General features: G+C 49.2%; 6 protein-coding genes across 6 annotated transcripts; all 6 read left to right on the top strand.

The window, feature by feature from the left end:
- Positions 1-683: 683 nt before the first annotated feature.
- N7471_004719 (FMN-binding negative transcriptional regulator) lies at positions 684-1469 on the top strand (the record flags this gene model as incomplete). The annotated part of the gene is made up of 1 exon (XM_057277438.1): positions 684-1469. The coding sequence occupies one exon, from the start codon at positions 684-686 to the stop codon at positions 1467-1469; it is 786 nt and encodes a 261-aa protein (XP_057137048.1).
- A 1408-nt stretch (positions 1470-2877) lies between these two features.
- N7471_004718 (uncharacterized protein) lies at positions 2878-5624 on the top strand (the record flags this gene model as incomplete). Its single annotated transcript, XM_057277437.1, has 2 exons — positions 2878-3131; positions 3212-5624. The coding sequence occupies 2 exons, from the start codon at positions 2878-2880 to the stop codon at positions 5622-5624; spliced, it is 2667 nt and encodes an 888-aa protein (XP_057137047.1).
- A 3132-nt stretch (positions 5625-8756) lies between these two features.
- Positions 8757-9903, top strand: N7471_004717 (putative short chain dehydrogenase; the record flags this gene model as incomplete). The annotated part of the gene is made up of 3 exons (XM_057277436.1): positions 8757-8969; positions 9063-9398; positions 9592-9903. 3 exons carry the CDS (start codon positions 8757-8759, stop codon positions 9901-9903), a joined length of 861 nt encoding a protein of 286 aa, XP_057137046.1.
- A 2209-nt stretch (positions 9904-12112) lies between these two features.
- Positions 12113-14090, top strand: N7471_004716 (uncharacterized protein; the record flags this gene model as incomplete). Its single annotated transcript, XM_057277435.1, has 2 exons — positions 12113-12398; positions 12460-14090. The coding sequence occupies 2 exons, from the start codon at positions 12113-12115 to the stop codon at positions 14088-14090; spliced, it is 1917 nt and encodes a 638-aa protein (XP_057137045.1).
- A 715-nt stretch (positions 14091-14805) lies between these two features.
- On the top strand, positions 14806-17064 carry N7471_004715 (lysophospholipase family protein; the record flags this gene model as incomplete). The annotated part of the gene is made up of 5 exons (XM_057277434.1): positions 14806-15028; positions 15140-15812; positions 15868-16264; positions 16293-16317; positions 16352-17064. 5 exons carry the CDS (start codon positions 14806-14808, stop codon positions 17062-17064), a joined length of 2031 nt encoding a protein of 676 aa, XP_057137044.1.
- Positions 17065-18017: 953 nt separating this feature from the next.
- N7471_004714 (uncharacterized protein) lies at positions 18018-22850 on the top strand (the record flags this gene model as incomplete). The annotated part of the gene is made up of 2 exons (XM_057277433.1): positions 18018-22228; positions 22286-22850. The coding sequence occupies 2 exons, from the start codon at positions 18018-18020 to the stop codon at positions 22848-22850; spliced, it is 4776 nt and encodes a 1591-aa protein (XP_057137043.1).
- Positions 22851-22962: the final 112 nt, after the last annotated feature.

The following is a 22962-nucleotide window of genomic DNA, read 5'->3' as shown; positions in this document are numbered from 1 at the left end:
TGACCTTTATATCACGCGGACTCCCTCACACGAAAGAATCCGTTTGGCATAAATGAGCGCGAGATGCTCGTGGCCCGGGAAGCTGCAATCATCCCAAGCACCGTGGGCGGATCCGAGAATGATAGCATCTCTACCAGACCACGATCGAGGATGCCCGACTCATCGGGTCTTATCAAACCCGAACACCACATTCTGGTCTTTAGCAAACATGGCGGCGAAACATCTTTTCGTTACGGCTTGAATCGGGACTGGCCGGTGCTTCTGGCGCGCCTGGACGTTTCCATTGCGGAATTGACTAGATGCCGTAAGATTCCTCTGTTTTGTGGATTATGGATTCAGTTTGTAAATAGATTGTGTCCTAATGTTGCGAGTATAGATGAAATAATTATATGCGCAACTGACAGAATAGGCAATATTTTTGAGTTCGAACCTTATGCTGTAGAAAGGTGGGCCCAGGGGTGATGTTCGGCGCCGACTACCAATCACACAACACAGAGACACGATGACAGCCCTGTCTAGGTGGAGGATTAAGTATGATGCGATCTAAATCACGGCCTATGCTATGACAGATATTGATGAACTCCCACATACTTATACAGGTCTTCCTTTCTGTTTTATACGTACTCTGAAAGCGATTAAACATATTCACTTCTCGTTCCTCCCCCTTGAAAGTCACGACTACAATGTATCTCCGCGCCGTCCACGCCGAGGGACAACTCCCCGTCCTCCAGCAATTCATCCGCGACAACCCACTCGGTATCCTAACAACGGCGATCAAATCCCCGATCTACTCATTCATCCAATCAAGCCACATCCCCTTCGTCCTTGATGTACCTCCCTCAACCGAGGGCGATGACACAATCCCGACCGGCATACTGCGCGGCCACATAGCCAAGCAGAACCCACAAGCAAAAGCCCTCATGGAAGCCCTCGCCGAGCAAAACGCAGCAGGGAATAACAAACTAGAGCTCACGGATGAAGTCCTTATCCTCTTCAACGGCCCGCACCACCACTACGTGACGCCCAAATTCTACACAGAAACCAAACCGGCATCCGGTAAAGTCGTCCCGACGTGGAACTACTCCGCTGTGCAGGCGTACGGCAAGATCAGTGTATACTGCAATTCCAAAGCAGAGGAAACGGGTGCGTTTTTGCAGAAACAGATTCAAGATCTGTCGCGGCAGTCTGAGGAGGGCATTATGGGGTATACTGGGGGTGATAAGAAGACTGCGTGGAATGTCTCTGAGGCGCCGGTCAATTATGTGGAGCTTTTGAAGAAGAATATCATTGGGATCGAGATTCGGGTTGAGCGGTTGCAGGGGAAGTTTAAGATGAGTCAGGAAATGGGCGAGGGAGATCGGGAGGGAGTTGTGAAGGGATTTGAGGAGTTGGGGTCAGATGTTGGGAGGGGTATTGCTGATTCTGTGAAAGAGCGTGCTGCCTTGAAGGATCAGCAGAAATTATTGTAACTCATACTTGCTTACTCTGTGTGAGTTATTAGAGAAGACCTGCAAACAATCCGGTGCCGTTGCACATACACCTGATGTGATGTGATTATGAGGGATGAGAAACATGCATAGATGATATAGAACTTTTACAGAAATGTGTTCAATTCAAAGGTCGAAGCTTTCAAGATATTCTCTGTACATATGTACTTTGTAGACTAGCACGGTTTTGGTTCTGTAGGTAGACATGTTTCACTTTTAGTTTTTTTTTTTTTTTCTAGTTAATCATCTTGGTCTTCTTTGGGGTTGGGGGGGAACCAGGAATAAACACTATAATAATATACGAGGTAGTACTCGGGTCCTGCAAGCCGAATGAGAATCTCACACATGTCAAGATCAACATCCGAGTCGCCATATTAAAGATACAGGTCTGACGTTACACAGGTCTCCTACAAGTCTCCTGCAAGGTCTACCGCCAAGCATATTTAGGCAAAGGCCTGTGCACTAAGCTTCAACCCTGGATTATCCCAAATCCGTGTATTTGTGAATATAGATGTATTGCACAAAGTGCGATTGTTTTATCCACCGGTTAGAGGTCCCGAGGTCCACAATTAGATCTCAGAGACACGGGATCTTCAAGATCCGAGGATTATCATTTATAATAATAGAAGGGGGCAATGTTAGTGAAAGTGGGGGGGGGGATACGGGAAACCGGCGCAAATTTTGACCTTTTCCCCGGATTTTATGCTCAAGTGCCCTGGTGAACGGCCATATTTCCCCTTTTTGAAAGAGAACCCTTGGAAGTAAGCTTGAAACCTTCCGAAATTGGGAACGCCCTCGGGAGGTCTGAGAAGGTCCATGGTTCATTCAATTGGACCAATTTGGGGATTGTTTTCTTTTATTGTATTATTGTATCATTAGTTTTCGGTTTCACCGAAAGAGCGAATCATTTTGGAATAGTTCGATGCAGGGTCCACCTAGTGGCTGCACAAACTTGGACTAATTTGGACATAATAACCTCTACAGCCTTTGTGTCTCTCATCAGGCCCACTTGGGACATTCAGGGACAGTGCTACAGGTTAGGATGGGCCATTTTAATATGGGAAAAGTGGTTCCGGCGACGTAATAAAAAAAGAAATTAAAAAACCAGAAATTAAAAAAAAAGAAAACAGAAAACAAGCTCTTGGAAGTAACTTGGAGCCTCTTAGTCTGAGTCGCGTGCACAATTTCCTATCGCCTAATTGGCCTTTTTCTATTATTTCGTGATATCTAAGAATAACCCTTGGACCCTTTCTTCCCTTTCCTCCATCTTTCCTCTTCTCTCTTCTTTCTTGCTTTGTCTCTCGTTTTACCATTTCGACATTTCTCGATTCCAATCTCCACCTCCCTTGTCAACTGCGAGATTCCACTGTACAAATGAAATGATTCCAACATGTCCATCTTCGCCCTCTTACCACCTTTGCCGCCCTTCCTTTTCTCTGCACTCGTCGTGAGCGGCCTCGCCTCCAAGGCCTTACATATTGCGCTACATATTCGGTCCTTACCGTTCCTCTACTTCGTCCTGTATTCGCCTACACTTATTCTACGAGATGTGTTAGTTATAATATTCGTACGGGTCTTGTTACGCTTCCATGCGCCAGATAGTCGATGGCAATGGCTCTCGACTGGGCTGGGAGGGGCACTGTCGTATGTTTACCCCCAAATACCGAACGCCGAAATGGAGGACAAAAAGAAATTTGCGCAACATAATCTAACACTAGTACTAGCTTGATCACATGGGGTGCTTCCTCCATCCAGTTCGGATTCTTTATGCAGACCGGTGCCGAGGTCGCCTGGGCAGCTGGCGGTAGCTTCCTGAGCGATCCGGCCGCCATGAAAATTCTCCTCAGCGGTGTCTCGACTGTATCCGCTGCGGCCACCTTCCTCGGACTGATTGCGTGGTTGCTTCATTCACATTTGTACAACATCACCGGTCTTGGCTTGCAGGCAATCCGAGACCTGTGCGTGGGGGGATTCAAAGCGCGTTATACATTGATTTCTGCCCCCAGCAAATCGTGCATGGCCTCGATAGACCTCCGGTCGTTCCGTCGCATTATTCCCACAGTTGCCATCTGTGTATCGCTCCTTTTCTTGGAACTAACTAGGCCCGCTATACCGTATGACCATCTATCCGGAGCTCTGCCGCTCACACTGCTCGATGCTTTCCAGAAAAAGACTGCGACGGTGGAGGGATGTCGCGAGCCTGCCATGCCATTCCCTTTGTTGATCACGGACGGTGAGGGGTTCTCCCGTCCTCAGTTCCAACCGGACTCGACGTTTGTGGAACAGTGGTCACGGGCTACCTGGCTCCCAGAAAACCCACCCCGAGGATTCAGCCGCTGGGATCTCAGCCCGAGTGATCGTGCAGAGAAAGACAACCATTATTCTTTTGTATGTGCCGGTGATCAGGGCGCATTCTACAATCCGAAGAATGACCCCCTGATGGTCACGAATCTGGGCGGTGAAATTTATGAGCCCCTACAAAAGGCTTTTAAAGAGCACTCCGTTGAGGTCAACCATGTTGTGCTATTAACGCTCGAAAGTGGCCGCAAAGAACTTTTCCCCGCACAACAGGGCACACCCCTGTTCGATGGTCTTCTCGCGTCCCATAAGAAGCAGAACATCAACGAGGCAATCGATCGTATGGTCAACATGACCCCGGTCGCTCAACAGTTGACCGGCGAGTACGCAACCGATAGCAAGGGGAACAAGGTCGACTTGAGCCACTCTTCGTGGAAGAACCCGCCACAAGAAGGTATGGGTGGACTTAATGTCCGTGGTGCCGTGACAGGTAGTTCATTGACATTCAAGAGTGTTTTGGGAAGTCACTGTGGCGTGAACCCTTTGCCAGTGGATCTTCTGGAGGAGTCTATGCTTGAAATTTATCAGCCGTGCTTGCCCCAGATTTTTGATCTGTTCAATCAAGGCAAGCCGCAATCGGGAAAGCTCCCCCAGAACTCTTCTTCCGAGAGCAAATCCGCGGCTCTTAAGAACCCCTGGAAGTCTGTATTCATGCAGTCAATTACCGATGACTATGACCGTCAGGACGTGCTGAACAAAAACATGGGCTTTAAGCACAAGGTCGTCAAGAGTGACATGCAATCCCCCCACGCGAAGCACAAAGTTCAGGGCGAAGAGATCAACTACTTCGGATATGCGGAGACTGAGCTCCGACCCTACGTGTTGGACCTGTTCGAGGAGGCTGCAAACAACAAGACCCGCATGTTCCTTTCACATGTCACCAGCACAACCCACCACCCCTGGAGTACTCCAGACGACTTCGAGAAAGAACCATACATGAGCGACCAGGGAAACATCAACCACGACCTGATGAACAACTACCTGAATGCCGCCCGGTTCGTCGATATCTGGCTCGGGGACATCATGGCCATGCTTGACGAGACAGGCATTGCCAACGAGACTCTAGTCGTTGTCGTCGGAGACCATGGCCAAGCCTTCGGCGAAGATAATAAGGACATGACCGGCACGTATGAGAATGGCCACATTAGCAATTTCCGCGTACCCTTGGTTTTCCACCACCCGCACATGCCTCGAGTGGACATCACCGCCAACGCAACCGCCCTCTCCATCGTCCCCACCATTTTGGATCTTCTCGTCCAATCCAACTCCCTGGACGAGCGCGACTCCGAGATCGCCTCTTCCCTCCTCCCGGAGTATCAAGGCCAGTCTCTCATACGTCCTTTCCTCTCTTCTATGGAGGAACCACCCCACCGCCGTGACCACCACCACCACCACCATCCCCCGCCAGATGAGCAGCCAGAGCACGAGCCAGAACACCCCCAGCTCGAAGCCAGGTCCCACCCAGAGAGCCCAGCCAAGCGTATCGTTTGGAACATGGGATTGATCAACGCCGGTGGCTCGATGCTCTCCGTTATGGCAGCCGATGTTCCCTACCGTCTCATTCTTCCCCTGAAGGATGGCTTCGAGTACACATTTACCCACCTAGGCGAAGACCCCGGTGAAACCCACCTCACCAAGGCGTGGACTCTTGAAACCCTCATCAAAGAGGTCAAGCCTAAATTTGGCCAAGCGTCCGCTGATTGGCTCAAGGATGCTGAGCTAGTTGGCAAGTGGTGGGTGAGTGAACAAAAACGCATTTGGGGTTACCGTGAAGCCTAGTCATATGCTAGCTCCGCGGAACCACCAAAAGCAAATCAAATCAAAAATCAAACATACAACGGACTTTGATGATTGTTCTGGTTTACTTCGCATTGCATTGCATTTCCTTCCTTTTCTTCTGGCTCTATGCCCATTTTGCATCTCATGATATCTCCTACATTTATTTTGGAACTGGCGTTAACACGGAGTTGCTTTTTCCCCCCCCACGTATTTATGCGTGAATGCTTGAGTTCCCTCATTTCCTTGAAGATATTTCCCCACCCTGTGGCTGGACAGCCCTTTTTATCTCACACTTTTCACGTGAATCTGCATGGCATAGGATATCACTATCATGTTTTGCTTTTTCTTTTGCATCCCTTGATGTTACTCAGACCTGGATTTCGGCAACTGTACTTGTATGGAAACGGGAAGAGAACAAAACATTGTACATAGCACCCAAGGACGCTTCAGTATATTGGGGTAACATTGTTCATGCGGAATATGGTGCATTGGATAGTTGAGGATTGACCAGGTATTTTACCTAATATGTATAATCTACATCCATAATCCATTCGACTTCATTTCAGTTTCCCTGGAACGGTGCTGTAGAGTTAAGCTGAGGAATATAAGACCAGGTCGGTCATTGGTACGGCTAGATCTGATGTTCTGATCTGCTTTCCCTATTTAATTATGATCATCGCGATCTACCTTGGAAGGATGCAGATGCTTATCCTTAACCTGAGCTTAACCTAGCCCTGGAGGGATCGGCAGGCCCCGCTTGATCCACTATGTAACTAACTAGGGTTCTCTTGGGTACATACATACAATGTTCACATGGCATAATACAGACAAGACTTGGCGGTATCTGACTCCGGGACATGATCCTGGAATGCTAAGGTTAAGCTTTGTTCTCAATTTAGTGTTGTTCCAAGGGTCAAATGTTGTTAATCCAACTGCGTCCCATACATTTTAGTACCTAAATCCACGCTCTACTAACTCGTGAGCAGTCTCGCTATTTCGTTTCCAACTATATACATTTATATATAATGTTCACGATCATATTCGAATGATACAGAAACAAAGTATATAATCCTGTAGTAGCAACCTGTTATAGTAAGAATTAAAAAATCCAAAGAAGAGGGGAAAGAGAAATGCAGTGAGTGCAACACAATGCTACACAGATCATTTTATAATACTACATAGTTAGCCAGAAATTACCTACATAAATATTTGGCCATGTCAAGGCTTGTAGTCAAGACAAAAAAGATAGCGTCCGGCAGCAATTGAGAAATCCCCAACTGAGGAGATTTTCCCTTTCTTAGCCAACCATTGTTTCACCGACAACATTCAGCCATGCGTTTCCCAGGAACAGTTCCTATGGGTTGGGGAACAACCTGGCCAGTAGGGGCAGGCCCGAAAAGTGCACGACAGGGGGAAAGGAAGACCCGGGCAGACCAGATTCTGAAAAATAAAGAAAATCATGAATGCACAGACCACACATTCAGAGATCTACTTCCATTTTTTCGCTGCAGTTCCTACCGGGAATCCAGAGTGTGGGGGTTTCGTCAGCAAACCCCCTGGCTCCGGGGGCCCGGGTACAAATAAGCCATAATTGGAGACGCGGTCGAACCTTCGAAGTATGCAGATTGCACACCGGTACCTGTAGTGTGAAGGCTAAATCTAGGAATTTTTGTAGAATATAGATATCACGAGAGCAAAAGAAAAAAGTGGAAACCTCGGAATCTCCCCATTGAGTAAGGAGCTTGTTGAGAATGGAAGATTCTGATGGTCACAAGGTGTGTCTTGTTCTTGGCTTATTGATAATGGATATTAGTGCAGGGTTATAGTCAGATAAGCTATATGGCCTTAGTCCTATCTGAGTATCAGCACGAAGTCTGGACTCGTTGGATTTTCAATGTTTGAGTCCTAATTTTAGTTCTGTACCAAGATACTTCCCCCGCATGGAGAATCCAGAATCCGGAGTACCCAGATTTAGCTATTCGGGTTGAACCTTGGAAGACAGCATTGTCAATGTACTTTCCATGGTTGTTTTTTTTTTACTGACGACTATATCCTAATATGAGATCCGAGATCTTGGATTTTAAATTTTAAATTTTAGAAAAAAAATCTTGAGACCTAAGTATAGGAATTGACCAATGAATTTCTTTTCGCCCGGGCCGCCACCTTGGAGCCGGGGCGATCGGACAGGAACAGATATCACAGGCCATATGTACTAATTTGATTGGTAGGGATTCAGTCATTGATCTGCAAAGAGCCAACTGACCCCAGATGGTACTTTGAGGCTTGAAATATTTCTAGAAGACCCGGTTCGAGGCTCGGCAGTAGTTTGTGTACGATGTACACGTAGTTCTCTCAAAGGGGTTCGGAAGTCAGCTGGATCGATTTCTTTTGCAAAAGCAAGAAAGAAAAATCATGTTGAAATTCAAAAATTAGAGTGGCGTTGGGGTTCCCCGGGTTTCTAGTCCCCAGGCGGGTTTCCCAAAAGAGAAATCCGGCCATCCCTTAGCTTCCGAAGTGCCACATCGTCGATGAAACTATCGTGAATTTTTTATCATGTCTGGTGACCAGTACTCCTGTTAGATAATCTATCCCTGAATTCAATGTAGCTATCCCTTGGATATTATTGGAAAGTAGCTAGTTATGTGGCAAATCTAAAAAGATCATAACAAGAGAATACAAGTGTCAAATTTCTTTATTTGAGAGATCAATTGATACAATATCCAAGTACTATACTACATACATATATAGATAATTATTGTATATGTTAGTCCTGTTTGTAGGGTTGCGTATGCCTTGCCACAGCCGTTTAGCCTGCATTCCAGGTGGTCTGGACTCAATCCGCTCGCAGTGCCCTTGGTCCAAGTCTGGATTTCCTTTTTGGGCTGTCCTTTAGTTTCTTTCTGCTCACGAGACACCTCTGGGGCGCTTTGGTCCTTGTTCGGCCTGGCTTTTCCGGTCAAGAAGATATGTATTTAAAGAGAGTCGCTTCTCCGGTCCATGATTCCTCAACTAAAACATCTTCATTCTTCTTTATCTATAGACGAAACGCTCAGTTTAACAATCTTTGACGCCTTTATTGATATCATTTCTATCGTTACTACCCTCGCCTAATACTTAATACATCACATCGCAATGTCTGTCTCCATCGAAACCACTACATTTCCTACCGCTCCTGTGACCGCCCAGCCCGTCTTGATGGGCCAGAAGTCCAGAATGCCCGAGTTCAGTCTCGCTGGAAAGGTGGTGCTGGTCTCAGGTGCTGCCCGGGGTCTAGGATTGGTCCAGGCAGAGGCACTCCTAGAAGCCGGAGCGAAGGTATACGCCCTCGACCGTCTGGAAGAGCCGGTAGGTTTCTAAATGCCTCAGATCTAGTTCATACAACCACCAGGTCCATCCGCCTCTATGTCAGCACTATACTAACAATCACTCGATCACCAGGCCCCCGAGTTCGAGCAGATCCAGCAGCGCGCAAAGGAGCTTGGCACCGAGTTGCACTACCGTCGTATTGACGTGCGTGACACAGAACTTCTCAACAGTGTCATCGAGACCATCGCCAATGAAGAGGGCCGTATGGATGGTCTCGTTGCCGCAGCGGGTATCCAACAGGAGACCCCAGCGCTGGAATACTCAGCCAAGGACAGCAACACCATGTTCGAGGTCAACGTCACGGGAGTATTCATGACCTCCCAGGCTGTGGCTAAGCAAATGATTCGCTTTGGAAATGGAGGTAGTATCGCTATGATCGCCTCTATGAGCGGCACTATTGCCAATCGTGTACGTTCCCACTCCCCTCTTTTCGTCTTACCCTTTACCTTTTCCACCCCATTCGCCATTTAAGTTGTCGGTATAGGCCTAGTGTCTCTCTGCCCAGACTTTCTTTATTTCTTTTTATGGAATATTCCCCGCTTTTATGTCACATTCCGTTCCTCTAGTTGGCCTTCAACGATCTAACATATTCTTCCTACAGGGTCTTATTTGCCCCGCATATAACGCTAGTAAGGCTGCTGTCCTCCAGCTCGCTCGCAACCTCGCTGCCGAATGGGGCACCTACAACATCCGCGTCAACACCATCTCTCCCGGCTACATTGTCACCGCTATGGTTGAGAAGCTGTTCATTGAGTTCCCCGAGCGCCGCGACCAGTGGCCTAAAGAGAACATGCTTGGCCGTCTCTCCCGACCGGAAGAGTACCGTGGTGCCGCTGTCTTCTTGCTCAGCGATGCTAGCAGCTTCATGACTGGAAGCGACTTGCGCATGGATGGTGGCCACGCCGCATGGTAGATTGATTATGGCTTTGATTCGATTTTGCCTTTTCAATCACTGCGCGTGACCATCTTCTTTTGGTCTCTCATTGCATGGCGTTCTGCGTCTTCTTCTTTTGGGTTATTGGGCGTGAATAGCGCAGCATGGGCTTTGATTTTTTTTTTTTTATTTTGATCATTGCCTTTTGTTGAATAGCGATCATTGGCTTTGGGGATTTTGAATCCTATTATGACGTTAGACTACAGATCGATCGCTCAAATAATAATTGGTATAATTGTTTCAACTGTTTCATCTCCATCTAGAGTTTAGCTGCATGTAAATCTTGATCCACTTTGAGATAGATCGGCATTTGCGTAGCCTTGTATATATTTTGTGCTTGGGCGTCGTCTCCCGGCACCAATAACCCGAATCTCAACATTTCCCCCTCACCGGCAAAATAACCGCGTACAGCCATCCAGTCGGAACATTCCACATACCCAAACCACCGGAGATCACCACATGACCTCCCAACAAGGCTAATCAACAAACTTAAGGTTCGATTCAAAGAAGATGAAATGTTGGGGATACACATATTGAAAAAGGATGTCGTTGCTAAATCTAGTAGCCCGCAGATCACAAAGTATCCGCGTGATAGGTACGTGGCCATTGTAATCGTCATCAGCGTAGTCCAAAATAGTCCAGCTGTCATTCAGAGGTCTTTTTAGCCGCCAAGAACCATGGAAACTAACTCGGGACTGACACCGAATCTGGGGAAGATGCGGAGAACTGGGACCAATCAGAGTTGGTCGAGCCGGATATTGACTGTTTGGGTCAATGGATATGTTCGCTTACTGGTGGGATGAAATGCCTTAATTACCAGGGCTGTTGGGCACCCAGACACCCCGGACCCATTCTTGTGTACTTACAGCAAGTGGTCAGGCGGAAAATTGTTTTATATCGAATGTTATGTACATAGACTTGGGCTGTTGAATCCGTACCAAGACTACACACTATGGGTCAAGGCAGTGCTGAGAAGATGATCACACTCTGTGACCTAGAGTAATTGCCATCTTGGCTTGGCATTCTAGTTTTGTTCTTCGGATTTTCTTTGCAGAAATATAAGATATCTTATTGGTTAGTATGGCATGCGTAGTCCTGTTGCCACTTCAGGGTTCTCTGTCCTCCCTACAAGGAACTTGGTCATAGTACTTTGTACTACAGGGAATCTGACCTGATAGAGCCAACTGTATTTTTTAGTCTCATAGACCTTTCAAACCTCAGATCATACATCTCTTGTATAATATGCTATATACTAAAAGTTTAACCCTACAGCCTTCATTATACAACCCTGTAGCCCTAGGTTTCCTTTCTCGGTGTTGCTCTAAAAGCAGTAACCCGTGGAAACGAACTACCTAGTATAAAATAATATTAGAGCAGGCTAATCTGGGGTAAATGGTGCTATTCTAATCTAAACTCGGAGGATACATAACAGTATTTGGACGGCCATATCAAAAGCCACATCGGAAGCATGTATCAAGCTTTTTACAGGCCTTGCACTGAGACACCTGCCGAGGTCTATATATTCTCTCTTGGACTTTTGTCCTTATGTCGAGTTTCCTTACACTTCAGTCCTGTTGGATCTCAATTGAAGCCCGCTTGTTGCTTCTTAATTGCTCAAAAGAAAGTTAAGCCGTATGCTTGACCAATTCCCGAATATCTCATACCCGGCTGTACCGGGGTCATTATGAACTTGGGAGAATCTTGTGTAGAATAAAATGCTGGCGCCATTAATTTTGGCGTTAGTTTAACTTCTCTGTGGTCAGAAAAACGAACATCAATGCTATTCCCTGGCGAGGTTACATAGCACGGCAGGTTACATAGTATGGCATATGCTGCATCTATCGCAGTCTTTGGTTGCTGCTTTGGTTCATTGATTCGCCTGATGTTGAGTCGTATCGCCCTAGTCTAGGCCAGCCTTGTATTGCCGTAATTGCAGCAGGGCAAAGGAAAGGTATGACTGCCGTTGAAGCCGTGGGTTTGCTATGGGCAACCCAAGCAAGGGCATCTGCCTAGGTGCAGGTTGTTTGCCTCACGTTCATGAGCATCCCGAGTTCAGTCCCAACATGTGAATTTATCTCACTTGTTTACTTCTCCTCTCTTCTCCTTCTCCTCTTTTCTTTTCTCTTCCACTCGCGTCCCTCTCATCGTTTCTCGTCCATATCTTGCACTGGTCTCTATTTTATCCAAGATGGCGGCTCAGGCCCCAGGCCTGGTCTCGGACTCGCTCGCTATTCATGATGTCGAGCCTGTCAACACCACTGGACAAAGTAACCCAGTTTCCAGTGAGAAGCCCGAGAAAAGTATCATCCCCGCGTCGTACCACCTTAGTGTGGGTGACGAGGACCCAACCGCAAATGAACTTCATGGCCCCAACGCGTTGCGTCGCGTCTCAGCTTCGATTCCCTGGGTCGTCTACACCGTTGCATTTGTTGAACTGTGCGAGCGTTTCTCCTACTATGGAACCCAAGTTCTCTGTAAGAAAACTACAGCCCCATACATAACCAGATACGAAACGATTCTAACATTGCAACACAGACTCCAACTTCGTGAACCACGCACTGCCTCTTCCTGCTCCGAATGGCCCTCCTGGATCAAACCATGCAACTGGTGCTGGTGGTCCTAGCTCCCAGGGTGTATCGGGTGCTTTGGGCAAGGGTGTCGAAACTGCCAGCGCCATCAACACCTTCAACACCTTCTGGTGCTACTGCCTTCCTCTGGTGAGTGCCTACATCGCCGACGAGTACTGGGGAAGATACAAGACCATCTCTTGGTCTATCGGGGCCGCCATTTTAGGTCACATCATTCTAGTTATCTCTGCCATCCCACCGGTTATCACAAACACCGATGCTTCCTTCGCTGTGTTCGTTCTGGGTGTAATCATCATGGGTTTGGGCACTGGTGGCTTCAAGCCTAACATATCCGCCCTGATTGTCGAGCAGATACCTGCTGTCAATCTCAAGGTTCGTACGCTCGAAACCAGTGAACGTGTTGTCGTCGATCCTACTATCACTCAGAGCCGTATCTACCACTATTTCTACCTGTTCATCAACCTGGGCGCATTGATGGGTCAGATTGGCATGGCCTATTCGGAGAAGTACATCGGGTTCTGGTTGGCCTTCCTGCTGCCCACCCTTATGTTCCTGACTACTCCGTTCATCATGTGGTGGGGTCGCAAGCGTTATCGCCAGTCTCCCCCAGCAGGCTCGGTGACTTACAAGGCCATCAAGGCATTCTGGTTCTGTATGCGCAACCGCTGGCACTTCAACCCATACATCCTCTGGAAGCGAACGCACGATGGCACCTTCTGGGACACCGCGAAGCCCTCTAACATCGAGCCCCGATTCCGACCCAAGTGGATGACCTTCGACGATGCGTGGGTGGACGAAGTGCGCCGTGGATTTGCCGCTTGTGCTGTATTTTGTTATTTCCCGGTCTACTGGCTAGCCTACAACCAATTGACAAACAATCTCACTGCACAGGCTGGCACGATGACCCTGAAAGGCGTCCCAAACGACGTTGTGAACAATCTTGACCCCTTGGCGCTGCTCATCCTCGTCCCGCTCTGCGACACGTTTCTATACCCCGGGCTGCGCAAAATGGGCATTCAATTCACGGCCATCAAGAAAATCACCCTTGGTTTCTGGATAGCGTCGCTCTCTATGATCTGGGCGGCTGTCATCCAGTACTACATCTACCAGACTTCGCCCTGCGGCTACCGAGCTAACAACTGCTACACCGACGACGGCAGCGTCAACCCGTCTCCTATCATTGTGTGGGCTCAGACGGGCTCCTACGTCCTTGTTGCTGTATCGGAGATTTTTGCAGTCATCACTTCAATGGAGTATGCCTACTCCAAGGCACCTCGAAATATGCGTTCCCTCATCCAAGCGATCAATATGTTCACCAACGCCATCTCCGCTGCCATCGCTGAGGCTTTGATTACGCTTTCCAGGGACCCTCTGTTGATCTGGAACTATGCCGTCTTCGCTATCTTGACCTTTGTCGGTGGAACCATCTTCATTATCCAGTTCTGGAGTCTGGATAAGGAGGAGGACGAGTTGAACAACTTGCCCGAGGGTCATGTGCAGGCTAGCGAGAACCCGGAAGGCAATCCGGAAGGCCAGGCACAGTTTGAACATGCCGAGATTGGCCCTGGTCGTGGTTGAGATTGAGGGTGCGAAAGAATGCTTTCCTTTAGCTTGGTGCTATTGGGATGATGTCTTCCCAAAGTTAAGTTCAACGCTTTCATCAAATTTCAATTGATTCAAATGATAACTGGTTCTCCGTAGCCTGATAGTAGGTTATACTGAACTCCTCCTTCTCACCCCCATAGTGCCGATCTCGATTTGTGACCTACATCTATATAGCCCCCCAAGTTACATGCCACAATGGCTTTATTAGAGACAACCTTGTAGCTGGAAGGTAATATAGGCGAATACGGGAGATTGTACTCCATATTTTTGATATAATCCACTTACCGTCTCTCGATGTGATTGATTTTTTTGCTAGCAGATCCACCTCGGACCCTAAGTCATCCCCGTCTTACCTTAGCCACATCCTTTGACTGTGGAGTGATTTGAAATGAGTCCACTTTTAGGGAGACATTTACATATAAACCCTACTCCAATAATGGATGTTAAAATGCGGATGCCTACTTGCCCACAGTGGTCGTATTCGTATCACATGACAATTTCGGCATCAGCCCCTGCCCAGCCTCCATTTGGGCAGAGCCTTACCTATGTGTCAGCTGTAATCTGACTGCGCCTCAAAGAAAAGTCATATTTTATTCTATATTTATTTAATGTTTTATAGGGCAAAACGGAGCGTTCGGCATCGTTGACATCACTCCACTCCACTCGGCAGCCATGATTCGTGATCCCTATGAACATATGGAGAACATACCAACAGAACTACCCTGGGACATTGTCTAAGCTTCCGGCGGGCCCGGTGCATAAGTATTCCCCCTCGGTGCATAAGTATCACCCCCTAGTACATGGGAATTCATTCCTTTCTACGTTTTTTGCGCAGTTACTAGTCGGTCACAATTGTGATCTAACCGTCATGAAGACTTTTGCGCTGTTCTCGATCGCTCTGGGCTTGCCCGGTAAGTGCTTTTTGCGGTTGTTTTTTTACGGGTTTGCCATTCTTGGCTTAATTGGACCTTTACACGCGTCTACAAAATAATTTCTTCACACTAATCACTATCTTCTCGCAGGCGCAATCGCTGTTCCCGGCGGGCTGAATCCCGATGATATCACATTTGCAGGTGTGCAACGAGCCCTCCCCAACGCGCCCGACGGGTACGTGCCGACATCCGTCAGCTGCCCTGCGAACCGACCGGCAGTTCGCAGCGCAGCGAAGCTGTCCTCGAACGAGACATCATGGCTAGAAGTCCGCCGCGGCAAGACCCTGTCGGCGATGAAGGATTTCTTCGGGCATGTGAAAGTTGGTGATTATGACGTCGGTGCCTACCTCGATAAACACTCCGGGAACTCGTCAAGTCTGCCCAATATCGGCATTGCCGTTTCGGGCGGTGGATGGCGTGCGTTGATGAACGGTGCCGGTGCGGTCAAGGCTTTCGACAACCGGACGTCCAATGCGTCGGCGACTGGGCATTTGGGTGGTCTGCTGCAGTCTGCTACCTATATCTCTGGTTTGAGTGGAGGCAGCTGGTTGCTGGGTTCAATCTATATCAATAACTTCACTACGATCGACAAGCTGCAGACGCACACGGCTGGTTCTGTCTGGCAGTTTGGGAACTCGATCCTCGAGGGTCCTGATACTGGTGGTATCCAACTTTTGGATTCTGCCAGTTACTTAAAGGACATTGCGGACGCTGTCGACGGGAAGAGGACGGCTGGCTTTGATACTTCTCTCACCGATATCTGGTAGGTTGTCCCTGTTCATCGGGATGCATCTGCATGTTTTCTAACTTGGGTACAGGGGCCGCGCACTCTCCTATCAAATGTTCAATGCTACCAATGGTGGAGTTAGCTATACCTGGTCTTCCATTGCCGACACCCCCGAGTTCAAGGATGGAGACTATCCCCTGCCGTTCGTTGTTGCAGATGGCCGTAACCCCGGTGAGCTGGTCATTGGCAGCAACTCGACCGTCTATGAGTTCAACCCGTGGGAGTTCGGCACTTTTGACCCTACTATCTTTGGTTTCGTTCCCCTCAAGTACCTAGGCTCTAAGTTCGAGGGTGGCTCGCTTCCGAGCAACGAGAGCTGCATCAGCGGTTTCGACAATGCTGGTTTTGTGATCGGAACCTCCTCCACACTCTTCAACCAGTTCCTTCTCCAGATCAACACCACTTCGCTCCCCAGCTTCGTAAAGGATGTTTTCAACAAAATCTTGTTCGGGCTAGACAAATCGCAAAACGACATCGCTTCGTACGATCCCAACCCCTTCTATAAATACAACGAGCACTCTTCGCCCTACGCCGCGCAAAAATTCTGGATGTCGTCGATGGCGGCGAGGATGGACAGAACGTCCCTTTGCATCCTCTTATCCAGCCCGAGCGCCAAGTTGATGTCATCTTCGCCGTCGACTCTTCAGCCGACACCGACTATTTCTGGCCGAACGGCACATCCCTGGTTGCAACCTACGAGCGCAGCCTGAACAGCAGCGGTATCGGCAACGGCACCGCCTTCCCTGCGGTTCCAGACCAGAACACCTTCATCAACCTGGGCCTCAGCACCCGCCCGTCCTTCTTTGGCTGTAATAGTTCCAACCAGACCGGACCCTCACCTCTCGTTGTGTACATCCCCAATGCCCCTTACTCCTACCACTCCAACATCTCAACCTTCCAACTGAGCACCGACGACACCCAGCGTGACCAGATCATTCTCAATGGCTACGAGGTTGCCACTATGGCCAACAGCACCCTGGACGGCAACTGGACGTCCTGTGTTGGCTGTGCTATCCTCAGCCGCTCATTCGAGCGCACAGGTACCACTCTTCCGGATATCTGCAACCAGTGTTTCGACCGGTACTGCTGGAACGGCACTGTGAACTCCACCAGGCCGCACTCTTACAACCCAGCTTATTACCTGGCTGATAGTATGGCCTCGGTGATTTTGCCCACCATACTCTCCACAGTTGTCGCAGCCAGCCTGGCAATGCTCATCCTGGTGTAACAGGACATTATGATTTTATTTTTTTTCCCCTTCTCACTGCCATGTTTCATTCAGCTAATCGCATTTGAAACATGGATTTTCGCCATTGGAGAAATTGAGCCATTGAGCCATCCTCGTGTAATTTTCATCTTCCTAGTATCTACCTAGATTTCTTCGGGTCCCATGGGACCTAATTCGATAATAATGCATATATGACCGTATAATATATATTTGTACACTATCCCTCCTCTGAATTAGACCGCAAATAAACATGGCCTGCGCCTCTTCAACTCAAGGTGTCAGTAGCTGGATCATTGAGTATTTCGGCATCCTTCTACCTACGCATTGGTACATAGTTTCGGCTCTCCAGACTTGCTACTATGAAGGTAATCCAGGATGTTCTCCATTTAATTTTGTAAAATCGACATTCGACAAGTGGTAGATTATGAGGTGCAAAATATTCTAGAGCAGTATAACGCCAGAAAAATAACATCTAGAGGGGGGGTTGGATCATTCAAAGCTATGTACGGTTAGGTATCTCGCAGATATATAGTTATCGAATGAGGTACAAATAATGCTGGAAGGTTGAACTTCCTGATTAATGTATAGCATCATTAGGGACAGACTTTTACCTTGCTACTTTGTCATGATATTGATCTATCCTTACCCTTGGATCAGTCTAATATAAACATCCTTGTTGAAAAGCGTGTTTTTTTTTTTTGAATGTGTAGATCATATCACGTGCCCATGTTGCTATGGGAAACGCCACAACAAGCAACCTCGGATCAGCCGCCACCTCCACAGTGGGTTATTTGCTTTGCCTTGCTTCCTCTTTCATGCACCTAATTCGACAACTCCCGGCAACCTGCGACCTTGCGACATCGGGCCGATATTACATTTGACCGCCCAAACCCGCCATGAGCGTCGCGTGCCACTACTAACTGCGACCATCAACGACGACGCGTGATATCAACATGGCGCGCGCTGCAGTAATCCCGCAATCCCCTGCAAAACGGGTCCGAACTTCAACCAAGTCGACAGCTGCTGCCGATGCAAAGAAGAAAGCCCCTCGCAGAGCAACACCAGCACCACGGACTGCGACCCCTGCTCTAGATACTGAGTCCGATGATGAGCTGGGATTTATCACAAGCAAACCCGCGAAACCCAGCGGACGTCCTCCTGGCCGCCCAGCTACCAAGCCAAAAGTGACTGCAACTGTGACTGCCCGAGGAAAGAAAGCTTCCTCGGAGTCTGTTGCCGACAAGTCAAAACCCCAAAATAATGCCAACGAAAATGAGCTAGGACAACAAACCGAGGCGCCAAAGAAGCGTGTTGGAAGACCAAGAAAAAATCCGTTGCCCGCAGAAGCTGCTGCGGCCAAGCTTGAGGCAGCACCGAAAACCAGGGGACGACCAAGAGCAGGAACAACAGCGAAGGCCCCTGCGACCCGTGAAACGGCGGCCACGAGCAGGCGGACACGTGCGGCGGTTGATACAGCGAGTGAGATGAAATCGAACCAAATTAGGATTGCGACCCACTCGACAACTATGCGATCAAATCTCCTGCAAGGGCCCGCCAAGAAGAAGACGGTGAAATTCCAGGATGTCTCGGATTCCGAAGCCGAGGACTCTGCGCCCGAGGTTCCTGCTGTTGGCCGTCGACGAGTAGCGACTAAGGGCGCGGGCGTTGGTAAGACCGGGCTCGGAGCGACCCCAGTTCGCAAGCCCGCGACAACCGGTACTCGCGGAAGAAAGCCAGCTGCAGCGAAGAAGGATGCGACCCAACCATTATCTCCCAAGAAGGCCAAGCAGGTGGCCAAGTCTCTATCAGCATACGCAAGCTCCGATGGTGAAGACGATGAATTGAATACCATTAAGGACGACACCAAGGATCTGGTTAGACTTGTTGTTCATTCGCCTGTTAAGCATGGCTTGGAAACCACAGGACTGAGCTCTCCTGTACGGAGGATCAACTTTACACCCAAGAAGGCGTCCAGCTTCACGGACGAGAATGGCGAACCGAAACTACCAACACCAAAACACGGATCAGACGGCATCGGTCTTAGCTCCCCGGTCAGGAAAGTCAACTTTGCGCCGAACCGCAGCCAGAACGCAGTCGTAGATAATGGTCACCTCGCTCTTCCACCTGGCAATTCAGTTATTTTCAGTGATTCCATGATCATGTCTAGCCCTGCGAGACGACCGGCGCCATCATCTCCATTCCAGTTCTCCATGAGAGACACCCCGAACCGTGGGGGTTCCCTCTTCCGGGACAGTGTGAATCCGATTTCCGCCCCTGATTTCACACCTGGACGCACTTCTCCACTGAAGATGTCACCTAAGAAGGGTTATTTGGGTGCTTCTTTCTCGCAATCGCCTTTCAAGGCTCCTACATCAGCTGCCCCTGCTCGGACTCCCTTATTTCAAAACCCCGCAAAGAGAATAGCTTCTCCATTAAAAAACTCGATATTCTCTGCTCATGCATCTGTGGGACCCTCCAAACCCATGGACAATGATGGAACCCCTTCCAAGACGGTTGAACTCGCACAATCCACCACCCCCAAATCCTTGCCAAGGGAAAGCCAGCCTGACGAGGCGGCCTTTGAAAAGGACACTGAAATGGTCGAGGATGTGGCTCGAGACATCTTTGGCATTGAGCTGTCTTCTGATGGCAAGACATCATCGATTTCTCCTATCCAGAAAGATATTGCTTTCTCGGCAGTAGCCCGAGAGTCATTCAATGATGGAAACACTGACACTGTCTCCGCGGAGGTGGAGGCCGACGAAGACTCAGACCTGACAGAAGATGAAGGTGAATATCTTCAAGATAAGCCTCAGCCCGAGTACGAAGAGCCTGAAACGATTAGCTTCGACGTCATGGAAGAGGACAACATGGCAACGGAAGACCTTTATGACCAAGAGCTTCAGGAAAACTCAGGATCCGGAGCCAGCGAAGAACTTGAAGACCAGGCTCAATTCGACTACGAAGAAGCCGACACAATTTGCTTTGACGCCATGGAAGACGCCCAATTGGCAGCGCGTGATCTCCATGACCAACCAGTCCAGGAAGCCTCAGACTTGGAAGAAGGCGAAGATCTCCAAGACGAGAGCGAATTTGAATACGAAGAAGCCGATACAGTTTGCTTCGACACCTTGGAAGACGCCGAATTGGCAGCGCATGATCTTCATGACCAACATGTCCAAGAAGCCTCAGACCTGGAGGAAGGGGAAGATCTCCAAGACGAGAGCGAATTTGAGTACGAGGAGCTTGAAACAATTTGCTTTGACGCCATGGAAGATGCACACCTCGCGGAGAATGACCTGTATGATGAAGAAGGTCAGGTGGCAGACTCAGTTATGGAGGACACGAAGTATCCCGAAGAAGAGCTGGCGGTACTGGAGCGCGAGATTGAGGAAGAAGAGCGCCAAAATCTTGATATACGATCCCAGTCCATAGAATCGACCCCGGAACCTTCGCGAACTACGGAGATGCAAGAGCTAGACATGGAAGACCAGCCAAATGAACATGCTTCGCCCTCCAGATCACCATTGCATTTAACCCGTGGCGATGAAGCCCAACCAACGGTTGACTTGGAATATTCCTCGGAAAGTGAACGTGAATGGCAAGAGGAGGCCATTCAACAACCCGAGGAAGAGGAACAAGTGATGGCCGAGGAGAGCGAAGTGGAAGACACTGAGTCTATCCTGGCCGGACCTGAGTTTTCTAGAATATCGTCCAAGCCTGCCTCGCCACATGAGAGCAACCATGTGGAGGATATTACAACCCCACCCAAAAGGAAGCAAGCGACTCCTTTGCCACAACCAAGTTGCACGGGCGGTGAATCTACACCCTTGTCCTTGAATCGCCCAGACAACTCAGAGAATGATCATGACTCCACCCTCGATGCCAAGAATGCCAATAATGTCATCATGGACGCGCCCCTGCATGAAGAAAATAGTTGGACGCCAAGCACCCAAGTCGACAGCCCTGCGTTAGTGGCACCCAGTCTCTTCAACACACCAAGCGTTGATGATCAGCACCAATCCCCTGCTGAGGTTAGCTTAGGTTTTACGCCATTGGCACACAAGTTTGGCTGTTGGGAACAAAATACCCCTTCCCAAGCTAGATCACTCCGACCGCGTCGCCGTGGAGTTTTCTCGTTAGTAGGCCCCTTGGACCGAACCAACACGGAAACTCCGACGAATTCTGATAGCGTGTCGTATCCCAATCTCTCAAAGAGCCCTTTGGCACAAACCCCCTCTTTGTTTGCCGAATTGCCACTTCAGCCTCAAAGCAATAATACTTGCATAAGCCCTGAGTATGAACGGACTCCACGGCCATCTTCCATCCATGAAGACCATCAAATAATTGATCCGCCAAGCAAAAGCACGGATATCTTCGAGGACCCTGACTCGGGAATCATTGAACAGGAGCATACTTTTGCCGCCCAACCCCCGCAAGATCAGGATCAAGAGTTCCATCTACTCGAGGACAAAGAGAACTGCGGTCCTCCGATTCTCCCGTCAACCCCAATGAAGGCGCAATTCCAACCCGACGAGTTACGCACCATTCATACAGTGTCAAAAGTGCCTTTGAAAGCCGAAGGCGACGTATCACCTCTCAAGCTGCCCCGCAAGAGAGGTCTGTCTCTCTCGAGCACATCCCCCACTCGGTCTTCCCCGCGTGTTCGCAAGCCAACTTTTATGGCACTGAATGACAGTGTGCCGATTCTGTCTCCCTCCCGGAAATCTCCACGGGTGAGCAGAAGTCCGACACCAAAACGCCGCTCTATCACGGCTAGACGCAGCAGTGCAAAAGCACCAGTGATGGCTGCGCTCGGTACTCCTGCCGCAACCGCCAGCCCTGCCAAGAAGCCACGTCGTAGCATCAGCACTGAACAGAAGGCTCTACATGGGGCAGTCGTGCATGTGGATGTTCATACCACCGAGGGTGAGGATGCCTCTGGTATCTTTGTGGAACTTTTGCAGCAAATGGGCGCCCGATGTGTGAAGTCCTGGTCCTGGAACCCTCATTCCAGTCTCTCGCCGGTTGATGGTGTAGAGCCCAAGGACTTGAGAGTTGGAATCACCCATGTTGTGTACAAAGATGGTGGCCTGCGGACTCTGGAGAAAGTCAAGAAGGCAGCGGGTCTTGTCAAGTGTGTTGGAGTCGGCTGGGTTCTCGAGTAAGTTTATGTTTTGTATACCTTTCTTTACACGGCTTTTCTGATTGTTATCTCTAGTTGTGAACGCGAAAACCAGTGGCTTGATGAAACCCCGTACGCCGTTGACAGCTCTATCATCCCACGCGGAGGCGCCAAGCGCCGCAAGAGTATGGAGCCTCGTGCACTAAGCAATGTGAACGGAACACTCGTGCGCATTTCTGAATCTCCCGCGCCATCTGCCGGCGGACGTCGCAGTGGTGTCAATCCGGGTGCCGTTGAGGGTTTCCGCAAGATCACACCTCCGACCCACCAGCTGGAGATGCCGTCCACACCCCCACAACAATCTTCCGCTGATAGTTACCAATTCCCTGCCACTCCAGGATACAACTTTGCCAACCTTGATGCCATTGGTATGTCGCCCGCTACACCAGGATTCCTTGGAAACCGCTCCAAGCTTGTCCAGCAATCTTGCCCGCCAAAGCAGAGCAACCGAGGTCTCTTCCCGAGTGCTAAGCCTGCGAGTATTATTTTGGATGAGGGGCAAGATGAGGAATCCAGGAGACAGCGCCGCTTCCGTATGGAGGCTGCTAGGCGTAAGAGTCTTGTTTACAAGCCTGCTGTTGGTAGCCCTCTTGTTCCTTGATTTTGTCTATTACATTGTTCGCTTTTTGTAGATTCATACCCAGTCACTGTAAATATGTGGACTCGTTTTGTTTGGGCGTTTCTTGAACTTTGCCCCACGACGGCGAGCTGGA

This window comes from Penicillium samsonianum (genome assembly GCF_028829775.1).
Source record: "Penicillium samsonianum strain IBT 33392 chromosome Unknown utg000003l_segment0_segment0, whole genome shotgun sequence".
In the NCBI taxonomy this organism is placed as follows: Eukaryota; Fungi; Ascomycota; class Eurotiomycetes; order Eurotiales; family Aspergillaceae; genus Penicillium; species Penicillium samsonianum.
This window is presented reverse-complemented; position numbering and strand designations above follow the sequence as displayed.